At 44.7% G+C, this 27,262-nt stretch overlaps 1 protein-coding gene across 1 annotated transcript in view; it reads right to left on the bottom strand.

Annotated features, from left to right (window-relative positions):
- cntn3b (contactin 3b) overlaps positions 1 to 26,899 on the bottom strand; it is a 41,738-nt gene extending 14,839 nt beyond the window's left edge. Inside the window, exons 1-11 of the mRNA XM_040203862.2 lie at positions 26,434 to 26,899; positions 21,674 to 21,804; positions 19,579 to 19,714; positions 11,904 to 12,079; positions 8,543 to 8,641; positions 5,626 to 5,829; positions 4,359 to 4,461; positions 3,820 to 4,004; positions 3,319 to 3,455; positions 2,153 to 2,282; positions 1,510 to 1,660 (exon numbers count right to left, since the gene is read on the bottom strand). Coding sequence (XP_040059796.2) covers positions 1,510 to 1,660; positions 2,153 to 2,282; positions 3,319 to 3,455; positions 3,820 to 4,004; positions 4,359 to 4,461; positions 5,626 to 5,829; positions 8,543 to 8,641; positions 11,904 to 12,079; positions 19,579 to 19,714; positions 21,674 to 21,728 — 1,376 coding nt within the window. The 5' untranslated portion in view covers positions 21,729 to 21,804; positions 26,434 to 26,899. The remainder of the gene's footprint in view (positions 1 to 1,509; positions 1,661 to 2,152; positions 2,283 to 3,318; positions 3,456 to 3,819; positions 4,005 to 4,358; positions 4,462 to 5,625; positions 5,830 to 8,542; positions 8,642 to 11,903; positions 12,080 to 19,578; positions 19,715 to 21,673; positions 21,805 to 26,433) is intronic.
- Between the last annotated feature and the right edge of the window lie 363 nt (positions 26,900 to 27,262).

The following is a 27,262-nucleotide window of genomic DNA, read 5'->3' as shown; positions in this document are numbered from 1 at the left end:
CATGGACAGCGCCAGTCCCCCCACTCGCCACTACTGTCTGATCTTCTGTAAATCCGTCTTTTTTTGTGACCAATTTACAGCTGCACTGCCGCTATCTTTGAACCCCACACACTTCTTCAACAAGCTCTGCGGAGGAGGACGATTAGTTCATCAGATGCCGTTTTGGATGATGATCTAAGCACAGATCATCCTCTAGCTTTTGGTGCAGGCAAAGAAATACAAAGATTTAAAATGTTTTGAAAAACTTTCAGGGTGGACAAAAGTTTCGTAGTCGGTAGTTAAACCAGAACTTTGTTGTTGATATAAAAACAGTTCGACAAAAACTACAGACTTGTTTTTTTGGAGAGATCTTTCAGAAATGAGTGAACTTAAGTGACTTAAGACAGCTCACAGGATATGCACGTCTAGACGCCATGGGGAAATATGTATTGGAAATTACGTTTTCATAATACGAGTTAGGGTTCCGATTCATTGCTATTCAGTGACACTAATCTGATTGAGAGTTGGCTGCAATAAACAAAAAAAGCACATTTAGTGAAGGTATAAGACAGCGTGGGCTTCACATGCTGTGTGCTCAATGTCACCCATTTTCTGCAGCTTTGGGTGCAGCTCCCGGTCTGGAGCCAACTGAGGAGCCTCAGTGCTGCTTTGGAAAAGGTTCTTTACTCGTACCGTTCTTTTAAAGACCTCCTTTTGAATAAGCTGCTATGGGAGCGATTCCAACGGGACAAAGTTAAGCGTTTTGTTCTCTTTGCTCTTTTCCAGTTGCTCCCCCTTTTCAGCCTGTCCTGCCCGTTTGTGCGCATGCTGTGAATTCTCGATGTGTCTGACTTGCAGCGGATAGTTTAAGGCAACAATATTGCTATTCTCTTCCAGGTATGCAGATGGATTGCTTTAAATGTGTCATTTTCTGCATGTGATTTCCCATTTGGATTCCTCCGTCTTTATAATTGGTCCTTTAGCATCGCGTGGAATCTTTGCAGTACCTCAAATTAGCCCCTCAGCGAGACAGAGAAGGACAACAAACTACCACTTTGTGCTCCTTATTGTGGCACCTTAAGTTTGCTCCTTGTCTGCATAACATCCGTGTGTGTTTTCTCAAATCCACTAAAAGGCTTTTTTGTCATTGCGGCGCAGGTGATTGCACACATAAAACTCAGTTCGTCATGACGAAGAAGAGCGCATTTACTTCAGATGATTACAGGAGCAACAGCTTCTGTTTCATTCCCACCATTTACAGCCTTTATATCCATTTGCTAATCTTTAATGGTGGTAGACATTTTAAGCTTGCCGTGTTAATACTACCAGCTTGCAACTTCATCCCCACACCAAGCTATTTGCACATGCACGCAGTATAATAGCCATGTGCATTTTCCTGCCCTCATTCTTCTCATTAGTCTTACCTTTTATGCATCTGCACAAATCTCAAACACACTATTCAAACAAGTCTGGCTCACGGTGAATGCGATTAAAAGCCATCAGGAATATGCACTTGGACTTTTATCCTACCTTTCGGTTCTCTGCAGGATCTCGTTCCCTTTTTTCCACAGGCTAATTGCTGGGGGCGAGGCTTGGGGCTTGCATTCAAGAGTGACTTGGCTTCCTGAGCGAGCTTTTAGCAGGGCCTTTAATGGACTTCTGGAGAAACTGGGCGGTGAAGCTGAGCGACGGGGAGCAGAGAAAGGCATGGTTGGGATCAGAATGAATTTAGGCAACCTGTACCTTTGCATATCAGCCGTGCAATACCGAGATCAACCCCCTTCGGCTTTCAGAGAGGGAACCTCAAATTCTCGGCATGAACTCAAGGGTTTAGGACCCACCCGCCTGCTTCAAAGTGTCCTCACATGTGTCAAAACAGAATTGAACTTCTCATCAAGTCAATAAGATGGAAGTCAAGAAAGTGTCGCAAATAAATCAATACCCCATCTACATGAGAAAGCCACAGAGCAGAGTGTTTGTTCTATCCAAATCCGTCTGATCAAAGGACCATAAGTAAAGTAAGACACTCCATCAGATTGTTTTTGCTGGAAGAGCCCATATTGACATGAAAAAAACTGATCGCTGAGGAGAGCTATAGCCGATTTTTTCTATCTTAAGAGATGATCAAACACAGATAAGCAAGATAAAAGCAGAAGGAGGGATGCAATCTTACCTAACACCATTAGTTGGGCCCTGGAATAAATAATGCCATGTTTGTTTTCAGCCACACACTGATAGACCCCGGAATCTGACAGGTTCACCGTGGCTATGGACAGAGCCCCGTTTTCGATTTGTACCCGGCCCTGAGGAGGAGAGAGAAACAGTTCTACATATCCATTGCAGGGCCATCCTATTATATCCACACGCGCAGCAGCAATTACTGCTGCACCATGAAGACAGGAGTACAGCAGGAGAGGAGAGATTGAGAGAGGGAGGGGGGCTTTTAAAAGCATCTCAGCAGTCTACGTATGTTGAGCCGTGGAAACTGCTACCTGCGTCTTGGATACAGAGAAGAGAAGAAATGTTGACAACAGCACCAGCAGCATATCGAGAAGTAATTTATTTGCTGCGGTTGCTCAGCTGTAAAAACTACGATGACGGCTCGGATGATGACTTGGATTGATTTTTAAACCCAGTGAGCTAGTCAGATATCCTCAAGGCGGGGGAGGGCGGGCGGGGGGCTTCTGTCTGTGCTCTCTTAATTATAGAGCCATTTGGAAAGCGGGAGTTCAGTGGAATAGAACACATTGATGGGGTGCACCATCTTGCCTCATTTGCTGATTTAAAGGGGCCATCCGCACACTTCACACCTCCAGCTCAGGCACGATGTGGGTAGATGGGTCCGAGGGCAGATTGGGAGTTAGGTAAAACCATGACAACCAATTTTATTTATGAAAAAATAAACAGCAGTATGGTTTAGAACTCAGTAATATTTAAATTTGTTTAAAATGAATTATTAAATGCCTGTTAATATCAAGTATTCATTTGAAAGGTCCTTGGATCAGATGTTCTTATCCAGATGATTTATTTAGATACAGATGTGCCTGACTGCCCCATTATTATTATATTTATTATTATATAATTATAATTATTATTATTATTAAAACGCTTACGCACCTCTTGACCATCATGAGCGGTACCTCTACCCAACAAGTGGAAAACGGACGAGAGGTTAATTCACATTATCAAAAACCGGTTGTGATAGAGAACATGTGTTCACCCAGAGAGGGTATGTTCATTATCCCTCTTTTAAACGCCTTCCGTTCCATTTTGGCCGTAACCAACCGCGACGGGAACATCTTCTCTCATTGCGCTGCCCCACGCATTTATCCTCCGTACCTCAGCCGACACTTGCTCCCCATTCTTCAGCCAGCTGTAGGACGGTTTGGGCTTTCCGTTGGCCTTGCACTCCCAGAAGAGGTTCTCCTGGATGGACAGTGTTGTGTCCGCCATTGTCTGAAGCCAGTGAGGTTTAGCTTGGAATAAATGAGAGGATTACGTTAAAAAATGTGTTTAAATCATGAGGACAGTGGATTAGCAAAGCACCTATCAGAAACCATGAGGCCGTTAAAGCAGGATTGCATTAAATCAACAAAGGTTCAAATGGATTATCAGCACAATGAAGAATGCAGACTGGTCAAGAGTCTCTCCAAAAATAGTCTTTCCATGTTTTTCAAGGGTAGATTCAAAGCCTGTGCATTCGTTTTATGGTAACATTGTGGACCAAATGTTGTAGACAAATAAGCTTCCTGTCAATAGAACAAGATTGTCACATGTTTTCTGTGTAAATAACACATATTCGCTCCCACCTGCGTTCCCAGTTTGAAGCGGTTCACTCACCATGGAATGAAATACGACCTCGCGCTGCATTTTTGCCGCGGCGATTCTCCGCCATACATTCGTACGTCCCGGCGTCCTCCTGCTGGAAGTTGGGGATTTCAAGGACGGCGTTTGAATTCTTCATTTTCACTTTGCTGGGGAAAGGGATGCCGCTGGTTCTCCTCCAGCTTATTTCTGGGACGGGGCTGCAGAGAGACCGACAGGAGAAAGTTCCCGTGTTGGCAACTGTCACTCCCGGTGATCCACATTTGATTAAGCACAGAAGAAAAGCAGTTGAAGCTAATGCTTTGTGAGTTATTGTTCCCTGCAAATCAAACCGTGATTGCCTTGGTTTCAGAAGCTCTTAAAAAGAACTTCGATTTCCACTCCGTTGTCTTGTCATGCTGTGGCCTTTGCTCTCTGATGGATTGATGAATCTGAGAGCGGGTATTCTTACGCTTGTTGATCCCTAAATCATCTTGAGTAGCACTAATTCATGCAAAAAATGAGCCCAAAGGTTATGTCACATGCAGACACACACACACACAAGGCAGACTTACTTTCCAAGAGCAAAGCATTCCAGTTTCACCACCGATTCTTTTGCAGCTGGAACTGAATCAGAGAAATGGACTTCTATTTTGGGTTCATATTCGCCCATTACACCTGCAAAAGGGACACAATGCAAGACAAGGTTGGATCAAATAGAGAGCAGTAACGCAGTGACAGAGCTCCCACAAAGAAGATTCTACGCATGCATGTAGAGGAGAAGTGGCCACTGAAGGGCTGGTGAAGAAGTAGCTCATAAAAGATTCAGAGAAGACATCGGGGTAAAGACCTGCTTTTAAGAGATTTATCACCTGTGGCGATGTGACTTTATTAATGACTGTATTTATATTCACATCCCAGGATCTTCACAGCTACAGTAGTATGCCCCTTACCAGTACTGTAAGCAAACCCCTCTCTGGAGGTCCGTCGTCAAAATAAATCCAAATAGAGGGTTCAATTAAAATCACCTCAATGTTTATTCTATCCCAAAGCCCAAAACACAAACACGATTATTCAATTCAATGGAGCCTCAGCGTGATTCAACCCGTCAGCCTGTCGTTGTCCGGTTCAGCCAGGGATTTGGGGACGTACGCGTATTGCACACTTTTATAAACTAAAGATCACTGAAGACATTGAAAAGTATGTGTTGCATCTCAACCACTAAATATTCCATCAAGGGGAGGAGAGAGATGAGGACGTTGGATACAATGTCTTTGCCGCGTAAAACTGAAAGCAAACGTAATTTTTTCCACACAAACACAAGTAAACTTAAGTGCATGTTTCGCAACACAACATCGCAGCATTGTGCGTTTCTGCAAGTGAGACACAAGGCGGATTTGATTCAGAAACGCCTACATTCAATCGATCCCGAGGTTCACAAAAATTCACAATGCAACTTGGTCTAAATGATTATTTATTAATGATATGCAGCATTTTCCTGTATGAAAACGTCAACCTTAATTTAAACCATAACTCAGCTCATGAAAGCCTTGACAGTTTGGCATTTCTTGCTTCGAATCAATGGTAATGGTAATAATTCTGAATAACGGCTGAAGGAAAACACGGTACTGCATTTCAAATAAGCCACCTTGTAATCAATGGCTTCATCAGCAGTTTACGTATTATCTCTTTATTGATCATAAGACATTGAAAAAACCCGAACCCAAAATCTATTGGTTCAGGGCCGGCAAGTATATATATATATATATAATTCCAGTTATAATATACCAACCAACCTTGTGACCCAAAAGCATTTTTTCAGAATGGTTAATAAGGATTTACCGTCACTTCGAAGGACCAGTGGTGTGGGGGAGCTGAGCACCTTCTCCCTTGTAACGGAGTTGTTCACCACACAGGTGTAGTTGCCGACATCTGAGCGCTCCACTTTTGCAATGTAGAGACTCCCGGTCTCCTGAGAGATGAATCGCCGACTGTCTTGTTGGACAAAGTACGGGTACTCATTGAAGATCCACGCAAATGTCAGCTCTGGAATGGAGAAAACAATTGAAAAACAATTAAACCGCGTCCATCGCTCGCTCAAAACTTGTCTCTACGCGACCTGCACTGCTAACGTTGACCTCTACGGCCGAGACAGCTGAACTAAAATAAGATGTCTAAAAGCACACGCATATGACCTAATCTTCCTTCCCTTATCTAACTTCCCCTGTGAAGATATACCACGGCATGGCAAATGTAATAGCTATCAGTGCAGAAGCAATGGGAGACCCAGGGAAAGGGAGCGAAACAAAGTAGATTACAGCGCGTCAGTGGCCCTCCCCTGACACATGGCCTCCATTCCTCGGGTCCCCGAGTGACATAGGAGGTCCATACAGGACCCGGACAAACGGAGGGATGCATGGATGGACGTTTGGAAGTGGGAACATGCTGCAACGCCCCCTTCAAAAGCGGCAGGTCTACCATGCAAAAAGAGAAACCTGCCATGGGGAATTACTGTGTCATTTCCAGAAGTGCCGCACAGATTTGCGCGAGCGAGGAAATGCTCTGTGTAATCTACCACTTTGGAGTTGAGGGGCTCACAGTCAAAAGGAGTGTGCGAGGACTGTCAGTCATATCCGACGCCCCGCCTCGCTGCACCAGGGGAGCGGCTTTGGACGGGATCAAGCGCTCGAAGCTGTGAGCAGCGATGCAGATACAATGCTGCTTCGGAAGTTTAGAGTCGGCATAACTGCTATGTGAACTATGTGGCTGTAATGAGCAGTGAGAACAAAGTCAGGTGGACAGTGGGACTACAGGATACGGTCTTTAATGTAACAGAAAGGGGGACTAGTGCATCAATTAATGCTAATTGAGTAAACAAACAGCCACAGTGGAACACAATAGTGACACAATTATAATTCCTTGGGACAATTGTATCTTTGATTTATCGTATCTGGTTGATAAGGTTATAAAAGCCTTTTGCAGAATCCAAAGTTGACAAAGAAAGGAAAGCCGAGTGGGGGGCGTCCTACCTGCCCCCCACTCGGCTTTCCTTTCTTGTGTTAGACAAAGTTCAATGCTGTTCAGGGTTATGAAGCAAATTGATTGCTTTCGAAATTAAAACGAAATAAAACCGAAAAAACAGAACGTGGAGAGGAGAGAAAGGTGTTCGGGAGAGACAAAGATAAGGAGCAGTAGGGTGAGAAAGGAAGAAAGGGGCAGCAGGCTGACGTTGCTTTACTTTCATTCACTTCTGAAAATGTAAAAAAACCCCTAAAAAAACACAATAGCCCACAGTTCGAGCAGCCAGACGCGCATAAACCCAGGCCAAGGTCTGAGGGAAGCTGTCAAACTGTATTTCACAGAGTACTGACCTATTATCCCATAGACCGCCTGTACAATGCACCGTTCCTATGTGAAGAAAATGGGTTGTTCCAATGTGCACGCTACTTTATCAAGAGGGAGACAAGCTAGGCAGCAGCCATTGTCCACGTCCTCACAGAGTTGCTGCTGAGCATTTTGCGTCTCCTACTCGTGGCCTCTTATTGAAGGATGACATTTTCCGCTTCTCAGTTGAACAATTAACGCATTCGTTTTGAAGATACGGTGTATTATTATGAGGCTGCAGCTGGTTAGCTTGAGACTGGAGACAGAAGCCCAGCTTTATCTCAAGGTAACACATTTCAACTATTAGCACTAAATGCCACTTTGAAACTCTTTTGCTGAAATGGGAAAGTTAAGAAAGTCCAATAACTTGCACGTCAAGGGCTCACTAAAAAACAAATTGTTCAAATACTAATGTATACAGTTTTAACAAAAGGTACACAGGGGGTCGATCACTGAGCCTGACAGCTTCTTGCATGCAGATTGTGTCAGGCTAGCTGTTCTCCTCCGTAAACATTCTCTGTGCTAAGCTATGCTAGCCGTCCGCCTGCTACAACTTTATAACTAATGGACAGAAATGGAGAGAGGCGTACCATCTAAATCGCATCAACAAAACTAATAAGCCAATATTCCAAAATCCCAAACTTTTCCTTTGAGACAAACGTTGCTGCTGCTCGTGGAGCTCATCAGATGTGTCCACTTCTCCTTGTTCCAACAAATAGGAGGTGAATTAAGTTTTCTCTACACTGCAGCTAACAAAAGCAGATTTATTCATGTTGTTTTGCTGTAAACTCCCATGGATCATAACATCTCTTCTATGCAACTAATGCACAGATGGTGGATAACAAACTGGCTAAATGGGGCTTGTTTTAAGTGTTGCCAGCTGAAAATGCTTCACTTGTTCTTCACTTTCGTTCCACAACAGTTAAGTTGAGTAAGGATTCAGCAGTCAATGAAGGCATGAAACATAATTCTTTCTTTTTTTTAATGTAAATCCCTGCAGCCATTAGAGGGTCTTTGAGCAAACAAGTCATACGTCTGCACATAAAATATAAGGCTGACAGGTTTAGCAGTATGTGAAATTAGCAATGAACAGACAGCTCCCCTCAATTGAACACACACACACACACACACACACAAGCAAGAAGCATGATCTCCCCATAGACTCAGACATCGTACACCTTGCTGGGTAAAAAAAGAAACATTGACGAAGCAGTAGGAATCTGCATGAAATACATCTCGGGGTAATTATTAAGAGTACGAGTACTGTACACATAAATGGATGTAAAAGCAGATTCCGTTTGGATGAAAGGGAGTCATCCTTCACAGGTCGCCATGCGAGGGAATGTTTAAATAAGCAGCACAAAAGCGAGCTTACCTCCAGAGTGTGCAGGTGGTCCACACAACAGAACCACGCCCTGGCCCTCACGGACGTTGACGGCGCTCCTCGCCGATTGAGTTTTAAAGTTATCAAGATCTGATGAGTTGAAAAAAAATCAAAAATTAGACTGAAAGCCATAAAAATAAATTTCATCCACAGCACTGAACCTGTTATGAGACGAACACACAGTGTGATTTTCATGTAAGTTTTTTCCAAAGGTGGCTTCAGGGATTCCGTGAGTTTGTGATGTTGCGTTCTGAGCGCCGGCACTTATAGGGCATCGTCGTTGCATCGGGACGCCTCCCGACAGCCCCCCACTCTTTCCCTCTGTGGTGCCAATGAAATAGATGGACCTGACTTCCCGATGATTACCCTCCGACACCAGACCTCGGCACAGCAGAGAAGATTAGGTATAAAATAAGAAGGAGGGGGAGGCTGAGTGCGGACTGAGCAGAATGACAAATGACAGCTTCCAGTGCGAGCAGCAATAACTAACATCATTATTAAATGTGGTGTAATCTTGCACTTAAAAACATTAGCTTTCCCATGAATACTTTCAGCACCATCTATCTCCTTTACAAATGAACGAGCAGTCGCTGGCAGGCCGAAAAAAACAAACCTGGGATGATAAACCACCCCTGGCTTCATGACTGATGGAGGTAAGCTGCCGCAGCCCCTCCGCCCTTTGTCTGCACCCTCTGGCTAACAGCCTGGAGTGAGCCATCCAAACACAAACAAAAGAAAGTCAGTGTGACCGATAAGGGAAATTAGGGGAGGGAAGATTATGGAGGAAAGTGGGGCAGAGTGTTGGTAAGATTAATGAGCAGCTCTCAGATGACCGCAGTGGAATCAAACGGAGCCAAGTCACGGCGCGACACCACGGAGGTCACAGGAGGAGGCGACGTCCTCTGCTCTCATCAGGGCGCCTTAGTGAATACAGCCCGTTTCTTCAAGACATTCCTTGTATCTTGTTGGTTCAAGAAAAACCGCAGTTGATAATGATAAGAGCCGCGCCACTTTGCAGCAGGATGACTACTTCACCGAGACTGTGCAAAATGGTACGGAGGAGGTGGCGAGATGAAGCCGGGCTCGCTGCTGAAGGGGTTACACTTCTGTCTTTCCCCGGCCGCTGTGCAGAAGAATAATGGGCTTCACTGGAGTGAACTGACCGCACACTGGAACTCTGAGAGCTAGAGGCCAAACTCACTGTCGCTGCGGTGATTCATTAGTAAGCAGAAATAAAATAAAAAATAGTACGGCTGGCGTGGAGATTAGAGCGAGCAGCCATTACTCCGAGAAGATCAGTCTGGGCGATGGCGCCGCCCGTATCCTTGTTATATATTGTGACCAACAGTGTTCTTGAGCAAAGGCACTTTTACCTGCTGCAGAGGCCACACAATGCGGCAGTCACAATGTGGGTTCCTTCTACTTTCAACAAAAGAATCTGGTTCATTCTTTATCTACAGTCTTCACCTATTGTGTTAAAACGCAGTTATTGAAAATTGGGAGCAGGACAACATGGCAACAACACATCTGAGCAGTGAGATGATAACTGGTTGTAAACGTACCAACCGGTTACTGAAAGCAGTGTTCATTCTGCTTTTTCAGCAATAAATGAGCAGAGCTGGTAACACAACAACAACACATTGTCACCTTGTTGACGCGTTTATTACGGTGTTATGGTGATGAAATTTAAGCCTCTATGTTGTTGGACTGGACCAACTCTGCAGCAGATATCTGGCTCTTGTGCTCCTGTGCTTCACCATGTTCACCTGCTGGTGAGAAACTGCTGTTTGGTGCTGATGCAGCCAGTGAACACAGCTGCTAGCTGAGGGTTGAGATCAGAGCACCGAGCCTGAAACAGGAGAACTGAGGGCCGTAAAACTGGAAGATGCTGGAAGATGCTGACGGGCTCCATAGAGCTGAGGTGGACCCGCAGTAAGCCGACCTCTTTTTGTCCAGTTACAAATACATTCAATAACCACAGTTATGGATAAAGTAGAATATATTTTGTAATTACCAACAATACAGACCACTGATTGACATCCTGCAATGATCCATTTTTAAATAGTTAATGGTGTCAATGGCAGAGACACATCATTTACGACGTCTCCGTTTCTCTGTTTAGTTTTCTCTGAAAAGATGCAGCGAGTTTGGTGTTGACGCTGCTGTTGGAATCCTGCCTGCATTGAAAGACTATTACCAGCCGTGGAAAAAGTACCTGGTATCGAAAATGAGCTAAATTGAGTAGAGTCGCGTCCAACCATGCACTGGAAATGAGGCAAAGTTTGAAGCTAATTTGCTGGCTAATTGTGAATTCTGAGTAGAATGTAACAACCAATGATCATCGCCAAAACTTTGAAAATAAAACCCAGATTGAGTTCAACTAGATCTTTCTAGGCAAAGAAGAACCCAAGGGTAATAAAGTTTCTATGCTGATGACACTTTTCTCTTGTGAGCTGTGTGAGGGCACGTGAGCTTAAAGTGGTTGCAGCTTGATTTTGAAGGCAGGCAAAGCAGCAGAGAAGGCCGACATGTCTGTCGTAGGGCAGTGGCCTCATTACACGGAGAAGCCGAGTATCAGCCATGCTGATCTCCCAGACCTCCCTCGCTGTGCATTAGGCAAGACAATAAATGTCAAGCAGCCCTGCTCTTCACCCAATCCCCACAAGTAAGATTCATTGCTGGCTACAGGGGTAATGGCAGTCCATCTCCTGAGAGGAAGCAAAATGCTCTCTATCCTTGGGACATGATCAATAGTCACAGGCCTGATCGAGACGGGAGAGGTGCCTCAGCGGTGCCGGTCGGGAAGCTTCTGTAGCCACAGCATCACTTTCTGAACTGGGCCTTATTGTATCTTGAGCAGCAGCCTGACATTGATCCCCTCGCAATCTGCTCTGTGTGTAATGCATAAAGATGTGACTGGTCATTACAGTGACGCAAACACTTTTTAGGCATCGTTTGTGTTTGTTTCCTTTTAAAGTCCGGATCACAGGGGCTGGCTCATCAATTGGCGGAGCAGAAGCCAATTTTGGAGCGGGCGTAGGTGCCGTCACGAGATGGAACCGCTAATGAGAATCAATGGAGTTCAGAGGAAGTCAGAAGCTGCCTCACCCACCGTGAGTGTTTGTTGCATCTGACTTTTCATTCGATTGCCATTTCCCTTACAAAAAAATCTATTCGCAGGCAATCTAAATGAGAAATTGGCATAGCGATTTAAGAAAAAAATAAATATAAATAAAATCGACAAGGCCTGAACCACAACCACATTACACACGTCCGACTGATAAACAGCAGATACAAAGCCATGCCAGGAAATCAAAACTGTTTCACAGTCATCAATAGAGGGATCACTTACATGCAAATTGTAGGCTGGCTCTGCGGCCGAGGATGGACCCCCACGCGTTGAAGGCCGTGCACTGGTATACCCCGGTGTCTTGGTCCTTGTCCAGGTCGCTAATGATCAAGCTGCCCCCAGACATGTGACGCCGGTAGTCATTCCCCAGATCAATGAGTGTTCCGTTTAGTGACCATCTGGAAAAACGCAAACACAATCAGTGGCTGAGCCCCCTGGAGATGCATGCTCACAGTGTCTATCACACAGATCGATTGCATGAGTCCCCTCGTGCTGAGGAGATAAAAGGTGAGTAATTGGAGTAGAATTCTGTATCGTTAACAGAAATCGAGACGCTGTGAATATCCCGTACCGCAATTTAGGAAGAAAAAAATACATTCCTTTTATTTCAAGAAGAACAACAGATGTCGTTTTATTTTGTTTTCTACTAATATACATACATCATCGTGACTATCCTCCCAATCGCATGGTTAAGTGGGTTTTGTTTCATATCCATAATAATTGCACGTAAGAAAACCCAGAATCACGCACTGCAGCACAGCGCGAGGGCGCAGTGCTACCATGGTTTGGTTTAGAGAACTGTAACATATTCTGAAACAGGAATGTTCTTAAGGGGATGTATCCCAATGCCTTCAGCGATCCCCGGTATTTTCTTCTTGCCCCACTATGAGGTTGATGGTGTAGAGTTAAATATTCCATAAAATACTGGATGGATTATAAATTTGTATATTCATGTTCCCCAGAGGATGTTGTGTATTTTTTATGTAGCACCACAACAACAGTTGAAATATTCCCAAGTCTAAACCTCGAAACATAACAGTTGGTTCGGCCGTTAATGGTGCAACATTTCAGTGAAAGGGTACGTGACTAGCATTTTAATGTTGTAACCAGCTGCTTTGGAGCTAACGCACTAAACTAACACGGACAACATGGCAAACATCATACCTGCAAAACGTCAGCTTTTTAGAGGGTTCCTTTTGGGCATTAGAGCATTTGGACGTTAGCATTTAACTAAAATACAGCATCACAGCGTGGCTGAAGACTCTTGGTACTTTTCATTCATTAATCGCAGCACTTAAAAAAGAAATATTGCACATTTGTGAGCATGATTGTAATTTTCAAAGTAGATTTAGATACATGTCTTGTACATATCTTATCCAAGTAATGCCCTCTGTGAGTGTCGTCTAATTACTTCATGTTTATGTCTCTTGACTTATTGCTTTCTGACACCTTTTATATTGCATTGTCTGCAGACCATTTCCTCCGAAGAAAGGTCACGAGACACTTTGTCACGGCAGCTCAGTTAAGCAAGTGACAGCTATTAATCACGGCGACCAATAGAGACAAAACACTAAACAGTGTTCTTGCTGAACAACGACCACGCCTCAGAATACGTTCACCAAAAATATACATCCTTCTGGGAATGACAGCCGCACATTTGACGCAAACTGAGTGATACTGAAAAGAGCACAGAGGGTAACGAGAATTCATTTAAACCATTAACACAGATGAAAAAGGACTTTTCCCGCAGCCTTATAGAATTTGAAAAATAAAGAATTATTACAAGTCTGTCTTTGAGACAGGACTGTGAAATGACAATTCAAATGATGAAGAGAAAAAAAATCTAATCAATATCATTCTCTTTCCCCTCGGAGGCAAACTAACAGGCTGTTAGAATGGTGCTGCATGCAGTCTGAAAGCCAGCCGCGGCGCTCCCAAGTCTCCCGCCTGACACATTACAAAAGACGAAGACGTCTCATCTTGTAGTTTGCATTATTCATCTAACAGTCTGTGCCAGTCACTTAATCTGACTGATTTTGTCACTGTTCCAACACTGATATTACTTATGCACAATACTTGGAAAAAGCTTATGTTGCTGGGTATATACTGTACAGCCAAACAAAGTCTGTGATACGCAACGTGGACGTTGTGAGTAAAACACACGTCAAGGTGTTCTAGTGAGTTCTACCTCCCCTTCCCTCTGTGCCAAAGGGAGGATTATTGTGTGTGCAGGAGGAGGTTAAATGGAAAAGGATGGGAAGCTAGTTAGACTTGTAGCCACCCAGCTTGATTGAACTTAATGGGGGAGGAAGGTGGGCCGCCTGGACAGATCACAGACCGCCCCGCAGCGGACAGCTGCTGGGGTGTGATGGTGTTTAGTCGCAGACACAATCAGAAAGCCCCCTACCAGCTCTCGCTGCAGAAAAAAACAACGACAGGAGAGAAGCTCTGCTATTTGAAGACAGGTTGGAACTTTGTTCTCGTAAAACGGTGGGCGCAGTTTGAAATTTGAAGGTGTAGGGAGGTAATGGGAGATAAAGCAGATGGCCTTGTGGGCATCTGGGCTATTTCAAGGACGATGCTGACTGTGTCCCTCCTCGTCATTACGAGCAGGTTGTGAACAAAATAACGAACTCGTACATTTTTCCCGGCATGGTGACATTGAGATGCACGTGAAGGAAAAAGTGAGCCTTCACACTCGGAAACCGCGAAGAAACATCAGCAGAACGCGCCATTCACAGCGTCTACATGAACCCCGCTGGGCTGTTATCCTTTCACACCGAGCAGATAAAGCGGAAAAACACTAATGACAAATGGCGCCCTGTCTTAATGGAGCGTTCTTCCACTGCGGTTTGGTGGACTGTTTATAGTTGGTGCATATTTTCCAATTTGCAGCTGCACTAACACAGCATTACGATTCTGCTGCAGACCTACTTTGGTTACTGACTTTCTACCTTGGTAATACGCCAACAGCAAAAGTTGGTGAGTCATTTTTTATTCATGAAGTCATTAATGGAGAAGAACAAACTGTCCAGTCCCGCCGCAATGGATGTAAACAAGTCACGCCGGCTTTTTACAACAGCGTGGCGCAATAAAATTATTCTAAGTTGTCAATACAGTCAGAGTAGTTGTCATGAATTAAGGAGGATTTTCCCCAAACTGGCAACCGGCAGGTGGGTGAGATACCTTTCTTGGCCGTGCTGCGGCAGGCCTGCTAGGATGATGAGCAGCGTTGAGCGTGCAGCGATCAGCTGCATCTGGCTGAGGCCACTAACTGTTTATTTAGGAGTATCATAATTCTCATCAGACACCTAAACTACAAAAGAGGAATGAAAGGTGGATAAATATGGAGACGTGGGCACTCGTCTTTGAATGCCATTTTCTTCTGAAATACCTCAAAAAGTGATTTGAGAACTTCTCAAGAGAACTTCTCACAATGTCCTTACTGAGGCCATTATCAGTGATAAGACGGATGCATTTTTCTTGAAGGGCTACACATCATCATGGTGACATTTGTTTTCTGTTTGTGTCCCCCGTTTACAAACCCCCCATCGACATGCATCGGTTACACGGAAAGGTGAGGCAGGCAGAGAGGAGCTCCAGTCCCAAACCGACAATCCAACACCACGCCCGGTGCAGAGGAGCCCGACAGCCTGCGTGCTGCGGCGTGCTGCAGGGCGCTGGCTGAGCGGAGCATGCTCCGAATGAACTCCCCGTGACCTTGAGGTTCACATCAATTTTGCATGAGGTCTACTCATCAGATAGACTGGGGATTGCGATGCAGCAGTGGCTCACCTGCCATTTGCTTCAGGCCAGACACCCACAGAGACGGCAGAGACCACACAGACCGCAGTCTGTTTGCACACGCACACGCATGCACGCACACGCATGCACGCACACGCATGCACGCACACGCATACACCCGCAGAGCTTGGAGCTGATAATGGAAATTCAACTGCTGACCAGGGTACTCCTACAATTGTGTTTCGTAGATTATCGCTGCTGCTTTTGAAAAGAAATCGGTGTTCATTTGGCTTTAGAGCGAAATGTTACACAATAAAATTTCATAAAGAAGCCCTGGTATCAAGGTGATGTTTTTATGTGTGCCAGCTTAGAAAAGTCAGATGGATTTACTGAAATATTAACAACAATATAGTACATGTGAACACATAAGTATGCAAACATTCACAAACCCTTACGAGCTGATATAATACCAATTTACAGCCTGGATGTATCCTGCTTTTAATCCAGGTACAATCATATTCATAAGTAGATAACTCAAATGTATCTCTATCTAACCATATCTATACTTTCTTCCCGTGCAAAAGGAAAAGTGACCCTCCAAAAGGTGAAAATCGATACGATCCGAAGCAATTTCTGGATTCAGCCCCGTTATTTGGCTCAGTGCTGCAACTGGAAAAATAAATAAAGAAGAAAAAAAGGTCTTCTAATCACCGTCCCAGTTCTATTTATGTTCCTGTTACCCTGAACCGACCCGTAAACAAAAGGTAGAGTCATACATCTGCCCGAAGTCACATTACATGATGGCAGACACCAGCCACAGCACTTTTTTATTCCCTCTTTCCAATCACTGCTGTGCCCTTGATCCTGTGTTACAGCAGATTCATAGTAAACACAGTGACAGGTGTATTCATAAAGCAGCGCTCGCAGCCCTCGAGTGTGCTCTGGCGCTACACTGGACTATTCGTCAACTGGAGAGCTGTCAGGCTCCCCGGTCTTATATTCATGGCGTTGGCGAGTGGGGCGAGTCGGATGAGATGAGAAGAAAATCAGACCATACGAAGCCGACTAGCCGGGGCTATGAGCTTAAACACAAGCGACAACCAGGTATTCTCCATTCTATCTACGCCGGCTCGATGGGATCTCAAACCTGTCAAGCTGCATGTATGAAGCCACTGATCCACTTTCATATCAGCGTAGATCACAGTTGTGCGAGGCCTTTTCTGGTTTGCATTTTAGATTGTCCCCAACACACACTCACTGAATGATGGCATTAAATGTGTGTTTGTGTTTTACCGTTGATCAATCCCAGCAGTGAATTAATCCTACAAGCAAAGAGCTCCATTGTTAGAACACACATTAGTGAGTCGCTCTGCGTCACTGGGGGACGTGTTCCTCCATTACGCAGAACATGAGGCCCGCCGTTTATTTTGACTCAACCCAATACGCCGTCCTGCTCGCTGGAGCATCAAATTTGTGTTCATCCACCGCTTAATATAGTCCACAGCAAATGCATTTACTCTAGTTTGTGTTTTGGGGAAACTAATGTGTCTTCGCTCTTCTTAACAAATAAAACTAAACATTTGTGAAACATGGAAGCAGCTCTTGGAGGAGGGAGACACACAGGGAAGGGAAATCAGCTGGCAGTGATAGAAGATGCACTATCATGTGTACTTTACTAGTATAAAGATATTTCAATGACAATTGCATCAGTCCCCAGACTGAGGAAAATGCTAAAACATTTGTATTTTTATACCTTGTGAAGATGAAAAAACAGTCTCTTATTGTGTGGTGATCCACATAAATAACACATTTAATGTTTCATTTTGCTGGATCTGGATTGAAATAGTATTTGACTGTTCATTCGACATTTCATCACAGTGGGATGTGCAACTAAAACACACTATTGCAGGAGAACTGATACCCTCAATGCCACCGCGGCTCTCTGACAAGTGTTAACATCATCGTCTCCGACAAATTAAATATTGGGTGACCTCCTTTTTTTTAATGGCTATTAAACAAAATGGATGAAATTTTCTTGTAGTAACTGAGGAAATTAAGTCTGCAGCTCAGGATGTAATACGCTCGCTTGCCTGGCGTATCTCATTTCCATGCTCTTCATTTGCAGGGTTTAGGCCAATAGTTTTCCGTCTCTGTGACAGTGACCACTTCCTGAGGGCCGTCTCTTTTTTCTGCACAGGACATCTTGTGGTTCTAATTTCAGCGTTAGGGAAATAAATTGACACAAAGTTCAATGTTAGCATCGGGACAAAAGAAAGTCGGCTTTTGGCCTGAAGGTAAAGCAGCCAAGGACGATCAGTATCAGCGAATAAATGATGCAAGCCAAATAAAGCAACAAGAAACTCCCTCCCTCCTCAAAGTGAGATTAAGGGTAGAAATCTTGTGTCTTTAAAAGCATTGCCAGAACTGTCAATCCACAGTCGTGACTTGGCTCACTGAAACCTCAAGCCGTCCTTTTCAACCTGATTCAGATGTTCTTTTTATATTCACCACTCGAGGCACTGATTCCAAACAGTGGATCTACTGACCTGCATGAAAGTCACCAGAGCGAGATGCGCTTTGTGGATAGTTAATGAACTCAAGCGCCGGTACATTATGAATGGAAAAAAAATAAATCAGAGGGGGGGGGTTTCAAAAGAAGCAGCATGAAGATGAACAAAAGCTTTACATTGAATTCAGAGTAATGAAGCTAATAGTGTGGTGTGAGGTTCTAATGAACAGCCCGGACTGCTTCACATTATTGGATATTTAAAATCAGAGAACTTGAAGCTGCGTCACTTTGTCTGTTTTGGACGTTTGATCACGTTGATGTTGGCAGGTCGAGGTTTTACCAAACTATGGCTTCAACGTGCCGTGAGCAGAGGCATTTCTTTGTTCCTGTAACCCGGCTACTACGGGAACAAGGAGATCTGCAATAGTTTAGCCTGTTAGCGGAACTGCTGCTGCTGATCGGCGGCTCCGTTTACTCGTCTCCTCTTCCTGATTCCTGTCTGTTGGCATCGAGTCCTGCTGTGATACTGTAGAGAACTCCGTAGCATCACGCTTTCAGAATATCAGAATTGATTTGCTGCCAAAAGTATCAAATTATCGGTCTCCACCTCAAATATATTTGCCATTTAGTTGCTAAACCTTCCACAACTTAATTCAAGTAATGAATATTTTATTTATCTTGTATCAAGGGACTTTACAATCTGCACCGCATACAACAGCCTTAATCCTTACAGCTATTTAATGTATTACAAACATGAGTGAGAAAAGAACAGGGAACAAAATACTAAAAACTAAATTGGGATGTTTGGATGTTCGTCTTTTCATTTGAGCTTTAATTTTTGGATAAAAACAGAACATCTCGCACACCACAAGTGAACGTCGAAACGCTTCCAGCCGTGGGACGAAAAAGGCAACTGACTTCCACGCTGCGCCTGGACCATGTTTTAAGAGCAAATGCACTATGGGAAATGTAAGCGTTTAACAGAATGTCGCCCACAAGGTTATTGCCTCTCTTCCCTGCTTGCTGTGCATCTGCATGGTGCTGACCAAGCTCCGAAACACAATCCATCCCACAAAGAAAACACCGGCAGCTGCTTTTTTTTTTTTCACGGCAGGCTCCACTTTAGCGGCAGGGAACAGCCGGGGAGACATCAAAGGATTCAAGGTAAAAATGAGTCGCTGGAATCTCCTTTTCTCTCCTAATTATTTCTTAAGCCGTGCGCCATAAATCAGCAGCTTTAAATCTTATCATTAGCAAAGTTAACCTCACTCGTATCTGAGGTGTCGGCATATTCATCAACTACAGAGGCCCCGACTCTCTGACTCTTCATCACAGCCCCGGCTGACACAGATAAGCTTTTTTTTCAATTAGAAACGGATGCTCAATTAAGCGGAGGCTCTCTTTTTGTCAGATGGTGCGTAATCTCTCTCCAGCGTTTACGTCCAGAAAACGTTGTTCTTTGACGAATCAATAGCAATCAACGCTATCGGTACTCCCTTTGATTTCCCGCGTAAGCGAGCAAATGGAGATTCACAAGCAATTAAGCAGCAATGAGTTTGAAGCAGGCAATGAGGAGACGACGCGCCTGGGCGGCCGAGCCGAGGGAGGCTTGTGGGGAAATGAATCTTTGATGTGGTAATTTACCTGTACTGCGGGGGGGGGCTCCCTTCTGCCTCGCACGTGACGGTGGCCTGCTGGTCTGGGGAGTTGATCGGTAAAATGAGGTCACTTGGCTCCGTCCTCCATCTTGGCCCTTGAAATATGACATCCTCTGTACAGGCTGGGGAAGGGGAGAAAGGGGAGAAAGTCTGTCGTAGGACAAGCCAGAGAAATTGTCTCTTTGACCTCAGGAGAAAATACAGCCAAAGCACAGAGCCTGTGAGGACAAACAGTTCATCTTGCTGAAATACAGCAGTGTTCTGACACTCAGTGTATATGACTTTTTCAATATACACACACACACACACACACACACAAACTGTTGCTCTTTCCCGAGAAAAGCAAAGAAATGCATTAGGACAATCCCTGAGAAGTGTTGTGTGAGCAAATCCCTCTCACCCTTGTTAGGCATTAACCGCTATTGCTGACACATTTTGTACTTGACACTTGGAATGGTGACAAAAACACTGACCATGGCGCTTATGTGCATTCACTCCCGTTCTGCATGCTCGGCCTTTTTTCACTGAGCTGCTTTGTTATCATGCTAAATCATCACATTGTTGCTGTCCAGTATAATTAATATCCCTGCCTCACAACTCCCTTGTAAAAAAAATGCAAGTAAATAAAATTACTGCAACGGTTTCATATAAAGCAATGATTACTTTGTAATCAGTTGCACTGAGCTCACACAGACAACTGTGAGTACTTTAACTAAACCGAATTACCAGAAACATAATAATTGTAGCTGAGGACTTAAGTTGAGGCAATAGTCAACCGCCAATTTAGCGCTTATTTCCACTGTAATTAACGTTTCTCGGCAAGTGACAGTTTTGATAAATGAAGCAGATTGGTCTATTTTCAGAACGTCTATGTCACATTCTGCATGCGCCGGTTAAATGAGGCCATGAGGATGAACTCATCTGCCAGCCGCTTAGAAGGAAAGGATGTGCAACACAGTCTGCTACTAAATGAAAGCAGATCCAACAGCCGGCCGGAGTAGGCCCAATTAATATCCGACTGCTAACAGATGCAGCATGTGGCTAGCTGCTCTACACCTGATTTTAACCACGTCAGGGAACCGACACATATTTCCCTGTGTGATAGACGGAGGGATCAAGAGGTGACAACGAATCACTTTGTTTAAAACTAAACCCCGGATTAAAAAATGTATTACTTTGGGTTGAATCTGAAACTGTATCAATTCTAAAAAGGTAGTGGAACATTGTTCATTAAGGATTTAACAACTCCGGCATCACATGGAATTTGTTCACCTCACGGCTTTGTTTAACGAGCTCCTCCTAATGTGAGTTTGGGTGAAATGCCGTGCATGGAACATCTGAGGTGTCGCAGTGTTCGGTGAGAATATGGAGCCAGGCGGCGCCTCACTTCAGATGTGGCAATGATTGTGGTGCTTTGGTTAAGAGCTTTCCATCACAACATTGAACACCAACCAGCACCTATAACAAGCCTGTGTTAAAAAACACTTGTCCGCTAGGAAGGTGAGACCGCTTCCATCGGGCTCCCTTGAGTACCGGGGCGTGAATTACCCATGAGCCAATTTGAATACCATTCATTGGGATTTACAATGTCATTCGAACAAGGGTTGACATTCTGGTGGAGTGTCTGTGCTTCTCAAATCCCGGGTGGCCGCACAAGGGCAGAATGAGACGTAGCGCCAAGATAGTAGCCAAACGGGGAGGGGAGGGGGGGGGGGGTTCATTGTGTGGATCCCAATAATGATGTGGACGGGCCATGAACGGGGATGGGGGGCGGTGCCTGACAGAAGGGTATCCTGCTGGGAACGCCGTGCACGTAATGACTGAAAAAACAGTTTTTGGTTGAGAAGATCTCTTCGTCACGAATGGATCCCCATTTGAAATAAACACTGCTACCTAAGAATTAAAGGGTGTTTATAACCTCCAACCCAACGGACTCGAGAGGAGGAAGCACGACGGCATCATGATGCTAATGGATCCGCTTGGAAAACACAAAATGAATGTATAACGTACTATATAATTATAGAGGGGAGATGTTGCCTTGACATAAACAACTGCAGACTCAATGTGTAAAAACATCTTACCTGCAAGGCATCCAGTGATTGATAGCAGAACAATTTGTCTCCATGGAAACATCATCTTCAGTTGCCGAGGGCGAATAAGACTCTCATCCAATTGCTTGTCAATGCTCTCCCTTGAATATACGACTTTTAATCTGAAGGAAAAGTAATTATGCATGTGATTAAAACATGACATTTTGAGTCAGATACGACGAGCATTCAGCAAAAAAAAACACACCGAAAAAAAGGATGATTATGGCAGTGCTAAGTTACATAATTGGTGCGTTTTATCTGGGAGATGCTGTAAGTGGAGAGAACGTTAAACTTGAGGAAGGGAGGAGTTATGTGGCGGCAACAAGGGGGGGGCAGAAGCCTGCAGACTGAAAACTTGAGGGTTGAAACCCGGCAGTGTGATTTTTCCGGTGGCACAGAAGAAGAAACAGCTGCTAAACGTTGTCATCCCGCATAACAAGCTTAACAACGCATTTTTGGAGAGGAATGCAGGAGGAAATGATGACCTGGAAAGTTATAATTCTCTCTTCCCATTCGACTTTTAACAGGAGCCGGCTGACTGTGTCCCAGCAAGCCTCGAAACACACGTCCTTTTATTGACATCACATGTAAATGGCTCATTTCTTCAGAGAGTAAAAGAGGACATTGGACTTAACCAATACAATTAGTACGTCTCACGGTCAGCAATAGCCTACATGCTGTCATTTCTTACCACGCAATTTAAAGGGGCAGTCCAACCATTTAACACATAAAGCGGAGTTTTCTACTCGGGATGAAGAGTTGCGTGTTGTCTGTCTCAGACTGTGATTCTTGCTCTGCCATCAGCATCATTGTCATCAGGAGAACAGTCAGCAAGTGGAGAATTTTGGAATTCAATAGTTAAATTCCAGTTAATAATCTTTCCTCTGTGCGGTTTATGTTGTTTAACCGGCAGCATTATAAATTCAGCTCCACAGAAGAAAAAAGGTAAAAGCAAAATAAAACAATTAACCATCGTGTCGTAAATCATACTTTGTCCATATTTTATCCATTCATTTGATTTTATTTAAGTTTTATGTTTTTGTTGTCTTATTTTATTTAATTGATCTATTTTTATTATTATTTATTTATTTATTTATTTATATATGTCATACTTTTTACCACAATTGCTGTCATTATTGCGTTTGATTCCATTGTACAACAGATCGACCCTCACACGTATTTGTTTGCTTCTTTATTATCTGGTTGTAAAGGTGCATTTTCAAGTATTAGATAGATAGATACTTTATTGATCGCTCAAGAGGGACATTTTGGAAGAGCTACTTTAATCAAAGTACTATTCAACTTCTACGTCAATTTGTCAAAATATACAGTAACTGCATCATGGCATGAAGGTTTGGGAGATCTCCCACCCCCATCACCTTTACCGATACCCCATGTGACCGGTGATCAGTGACCTCAACGGCCATTAAACCGCTCTCATGAGCCCCGGCACAGTAAATGCAGCACTGGTGGCCCAGGAGGGGCTTTGCTCTGATCACACTAAGTGGGAATTTAAACGCCTCCCGGGATTAAGAATTCAACCCGGCCCGTCACAACTCAACCCTGCTATGGGGATTAACCCGGGGCTATGTTTGGAATTCTTCAAACATACTAACCACGGAGTTGTTTCAAACCAACTTGTAACTGCAGGATTGTGGCAGAGCTTCGACGTGGAAAGCCCGGCGACGTAATCTCATGGAGGAGGCGGGATTCATCCCATTCGCCTGATCACAATTTAATGCCCAGTGTTGGCTTAACTCCTGATTCTCCTGATGCCAGTAATTATTCCGCATCCGGAGTAATTGTAGGCACAGCAAGTTCCAGAGTGGATATCCTGGGGTCTTTTTAAAAATTCGGGGACGCAGGGTTTGCTGCTTAAATGGTTCTATCGGTTTAAGGGAAGAAAAAGACAAAAAAACAGCTGTATTTTTCAGTTTGAGTGCAGCACTAACGTGTCAACCTCGTCATCATTACCCATCAGTCTCCCTGAGAAGAAAACGTCCTGAAAAATGTTTTTTGGTGAAGTTGGCTGTTACTCAGCATGGCTGATGGGTGTTGTCCCCAGAGCACAGCTTCATTTCTACAGTCTGTTAGTCCACAGTGACATTTTCATTTTTGAGAGAGAATTGACTGAATTAACAGTTGATTAAAAGCAGCGTATGTGCCAGTTTGTCCAGGCGTTGTGTAACAAGGGTGTGTCAGCCCCGGCAGCTTTGCGGTGGCTCTCTGAGGGGAGCTTAAGTGTCTCGTGCTGCTACAAAAGCCATTTCCGAGCTGCAAAGATTGAAAAAAAAAAAAAAAAAATGTTCTCACTTTTGACCTTCAAAAAGCTGCACCAGTGCCAAGCCTTGAGCTGCATATAAGCGAAAAGCTTTAATAAACCAAAAGAAACAGGATTAAAAAAGAGAACTCGGAAAACCGAAGAGAAAATAACTCCTCTCTGGGTCGCTGAAACGTTGAAGCGTTTTCCTTTCTCAGCTGAAAACGATGAGCAAAAGATTGCTCTGCCAAATGTAATGAGGCATCACACTTTCACCTCTGCAGAAGCTAAACCTAATGGAAGTCATTGGACTAAATGCATTCCACAGTAAATGAGATGCCTTCTTGCTTAGTAGAGCTGTTGTTTTGGCACATTATTGATAGGAAAGGTGGATAAAGGCAGCGTAACCCCCCCCCCCCCCCCTTGAGGGCAGCATATTTTCAGAAGACTCCGATAAAGGGAGGGAGGAAATAAGAGTTTCTCTATCACAGGAGCGTGCACGCTCAAGGTCTGTATTCACATCACAAGTTGTGCACTGAGCTGGGAAATCGAGATTCATAAGATCAAGGAGACAAAAAAGGAGAAACCAGTGGCACAATGGGTAGGAATTCGCCCAGTACGTGGCGCATTAATTCCCACATTGTATCCTCTTCATGACCGTCTCCATCAAATCACTCCGCAGGAGAGGAGAATCCGCCAACCCCGCAGGGTGGGGGGGCCTCGGTCTGAACACACAGCCGCTCTGTGGTCAATGAATGAAGAATTCACTACCAACCGTCCACTGATTCCTCCCAAATTACTTCAAGGTGCCTGCTAGTCAATGTTAGCGAGCGCAGGAGACGATTCAAATGAGAGAAGAAAGAGGTGTAAGGATTAACAATTAGAGGCAGAAGCTTTTTATCCACAGTGAAATACTGGATACACTGTGAAGTAAGAACACACAAACCAATCTGCATCCACTCAGGTGAGTTTGACTTTCTTCCTGTTAAACGTGTGTATTATGACTGCAAACAAAAGGAAACGGCCTGGACAGCTGTTAATATTGGCAGTAATGTGGGAATCGGTTGAATGCATATTCTCTGCTCGGATGTTTATCTCCTTTTTATTTCAAGGCTGCACGCTGGGGAAAAAGAGCCCCCCCTTTAACATGTGTGAGCGCTTGTGGAACGTCACTCCAGCATAAAAGCAGCGTCCATATGAAGAGAGAACTTCCAATCTCACATTGTAGCCTCTCACGTAAGTGGAAGTGCAACATCTGGACAGGAGGCTCTGCAGACCTTAGACAGCTGTGTATGTTCATGCAGAAATAAAAAGGATAAAAAAATGATTGAATCTCAGGAAGAACAGCAGGATGCCCCGAGTGCCCCCCCCTCGCCCCCATGTTAAACAAGGCTGCATCCCAGCTGATGCAGGAGAGTAAGGGCACTTATAAGAGAGGGAAGCAACGGTCCATTTCTCAACCCCATCATCAGCCAGCCACATCATCCCCACATCCTCATCCCAGATACGCCACAAACACATGACTGGGGGGGTCAAGGATGAGGAGCAGAGACACTCAGACAGGCTCTTTACATTCTGTTATTTATTAATTAGATTTTTTGCAACTGAATCCATTTCACAGATTTTTTTTTGGGGGGGGGGGGGGATGCTTGCGGTTGAATGGAAAGAGGGTTTTTCAGCAGACGTTGCTACGTTATGGAATAATTCGCTGCACGGCTTCAAAGACACGTTTCACCTCCCATTTGGCTACCGCTCAAATGAACATGAACAATTAGAATCCGTGCTAAATAGTATTATTCGTCAACAAAACACTCTGAGGATGCATTTCCCCTCTATGACTGTGTGTCTGTCCTCATGCCGTCTGGGTGGGAGAGAAGAAAGAAAAAGGGTGCTTGTGTGCATGCTGCTGGTGGCCAAATGTTTGCTTTTCCAGAGGCTTTTTCTTCAGAGCTTTGGCATGAATTTTTGCAGTGACACCCCCCTGTTGGCTGCATCTAGCATCCTCCTGAGACCTTTGAGAACAATTCTCTCTGCAGAAAAATGTCAGAATATTATGAAATTTCATGAAAAATAAAAATCACAGCTCAGACTTTTTATCCTCTGCAGAGACAGAATTTCAACTTGTTTTCTATCCCGGTCCTGATGCTGTCTCTCAGAGCAGCACCATATGGACTTTGTCCTGGATGAGGGGAACGAGCCCCAGCGGTACAAATCCCAGTAGGACCATTTGAATCATTAGAGACTCGACTAGGAAACGCAATCATCAGCATCCACGCGATCAGCACGCGGGGACCCTCTTTTCCAACACTCCACCTCGCTACAGAGATGTGGCTTTTTCTGGGTTATTCAATTTCGTTGTGATTTAAAATAACTTCTGTGTTACCGATTTTCCTGCAGAAAAAAAAAAGATGAAAAATCCAGCCACACACAGTTTGCAGATTAAAAAGGAGGCACACAACGCGGAGTGAGGATTTCTCGGATGGGCACTTACCTGCTTTAGGTTTTCTTCCCCCTCCGTTAAACTGCATAGATTGTAATCCCAGGCTCCGCGTGGACGCGCTGCTTGCGGCTCAAGTGATCGGATTGCATTTCTTTCTGTCCGCAACTCTCGTTCTCTGCACAAACCCAAAGAAGAAGGTCGCTCAGCGCCGCGCTGGCGTTTTGCGCGCTGCACTTTGCGCTCCTCCCGTCAAGTGCTCCCGGTCCTACAAAAAGAGGACAGGATGACTAACAACGAAGCTCGGTAGCTTTAAATTCCACAATTCGGGAGTGTTCTCTTTTTTTGGGGGGGGTCACGAGCAGAGGAGGATGCGCGCTTCGCTGCTCCGCACCGAGCGATGCTCCCCGGCGGTCCTCGCGCTACGGCCCGCGGGATGGAGAGAAGAGCAGAGAGGACGGCAGACAAGGGGACAGCCTCTGAGCCGAGAGACACTTCACACTGTGCGCGTCCCCGCGCTCTGCGCGCTTTGTACGCAGGGAAGAAGCGCCCACTGGTGACGCGTGGCGCGAAGAAACACCCATCGCAACACTGTAATGCGCCACCAGCCTGCGGGCACCTGCCAGTCCTCCGCTGGATCGCGGGGATACCGGGTCGGGATTGAAGGGGGGGGGCACGCAGCAGGACGAATCCATCATGTGTCATAAATAAGCAAATGTTAGCGTCTTGTCGCGTTCGGGTGGGACGAGATGCAGGGAAGTAGAGGGACGCTTCAAAACCGGAATACTAAAGCTCGTTTCATGCAGTGAATAGAAAACATCAAAAGTCGTCCTTATAAACGGTGGGATGAGCTCACGTACAGGCTGCATTCCACAGCCCGAGC

This window comes from Gasterosteus aculeatus, chromosome 17 (assembly GCF_964276395.1).
Source record: "Gasterosteus aculeatus chromosome 17, fGasAcu3.hap1.1, whole genome shotgun sequence".
Lineage (NCBI taxonomy): Eukaryota > Metazoa > Chordata > Actinopteri > Perciformes > Gasterosteidae > Gasterosteus > Gasterosteus aculeatus.
This window is presented reverse-complemented; position numbering and strand designations above follow the sequence as displayed.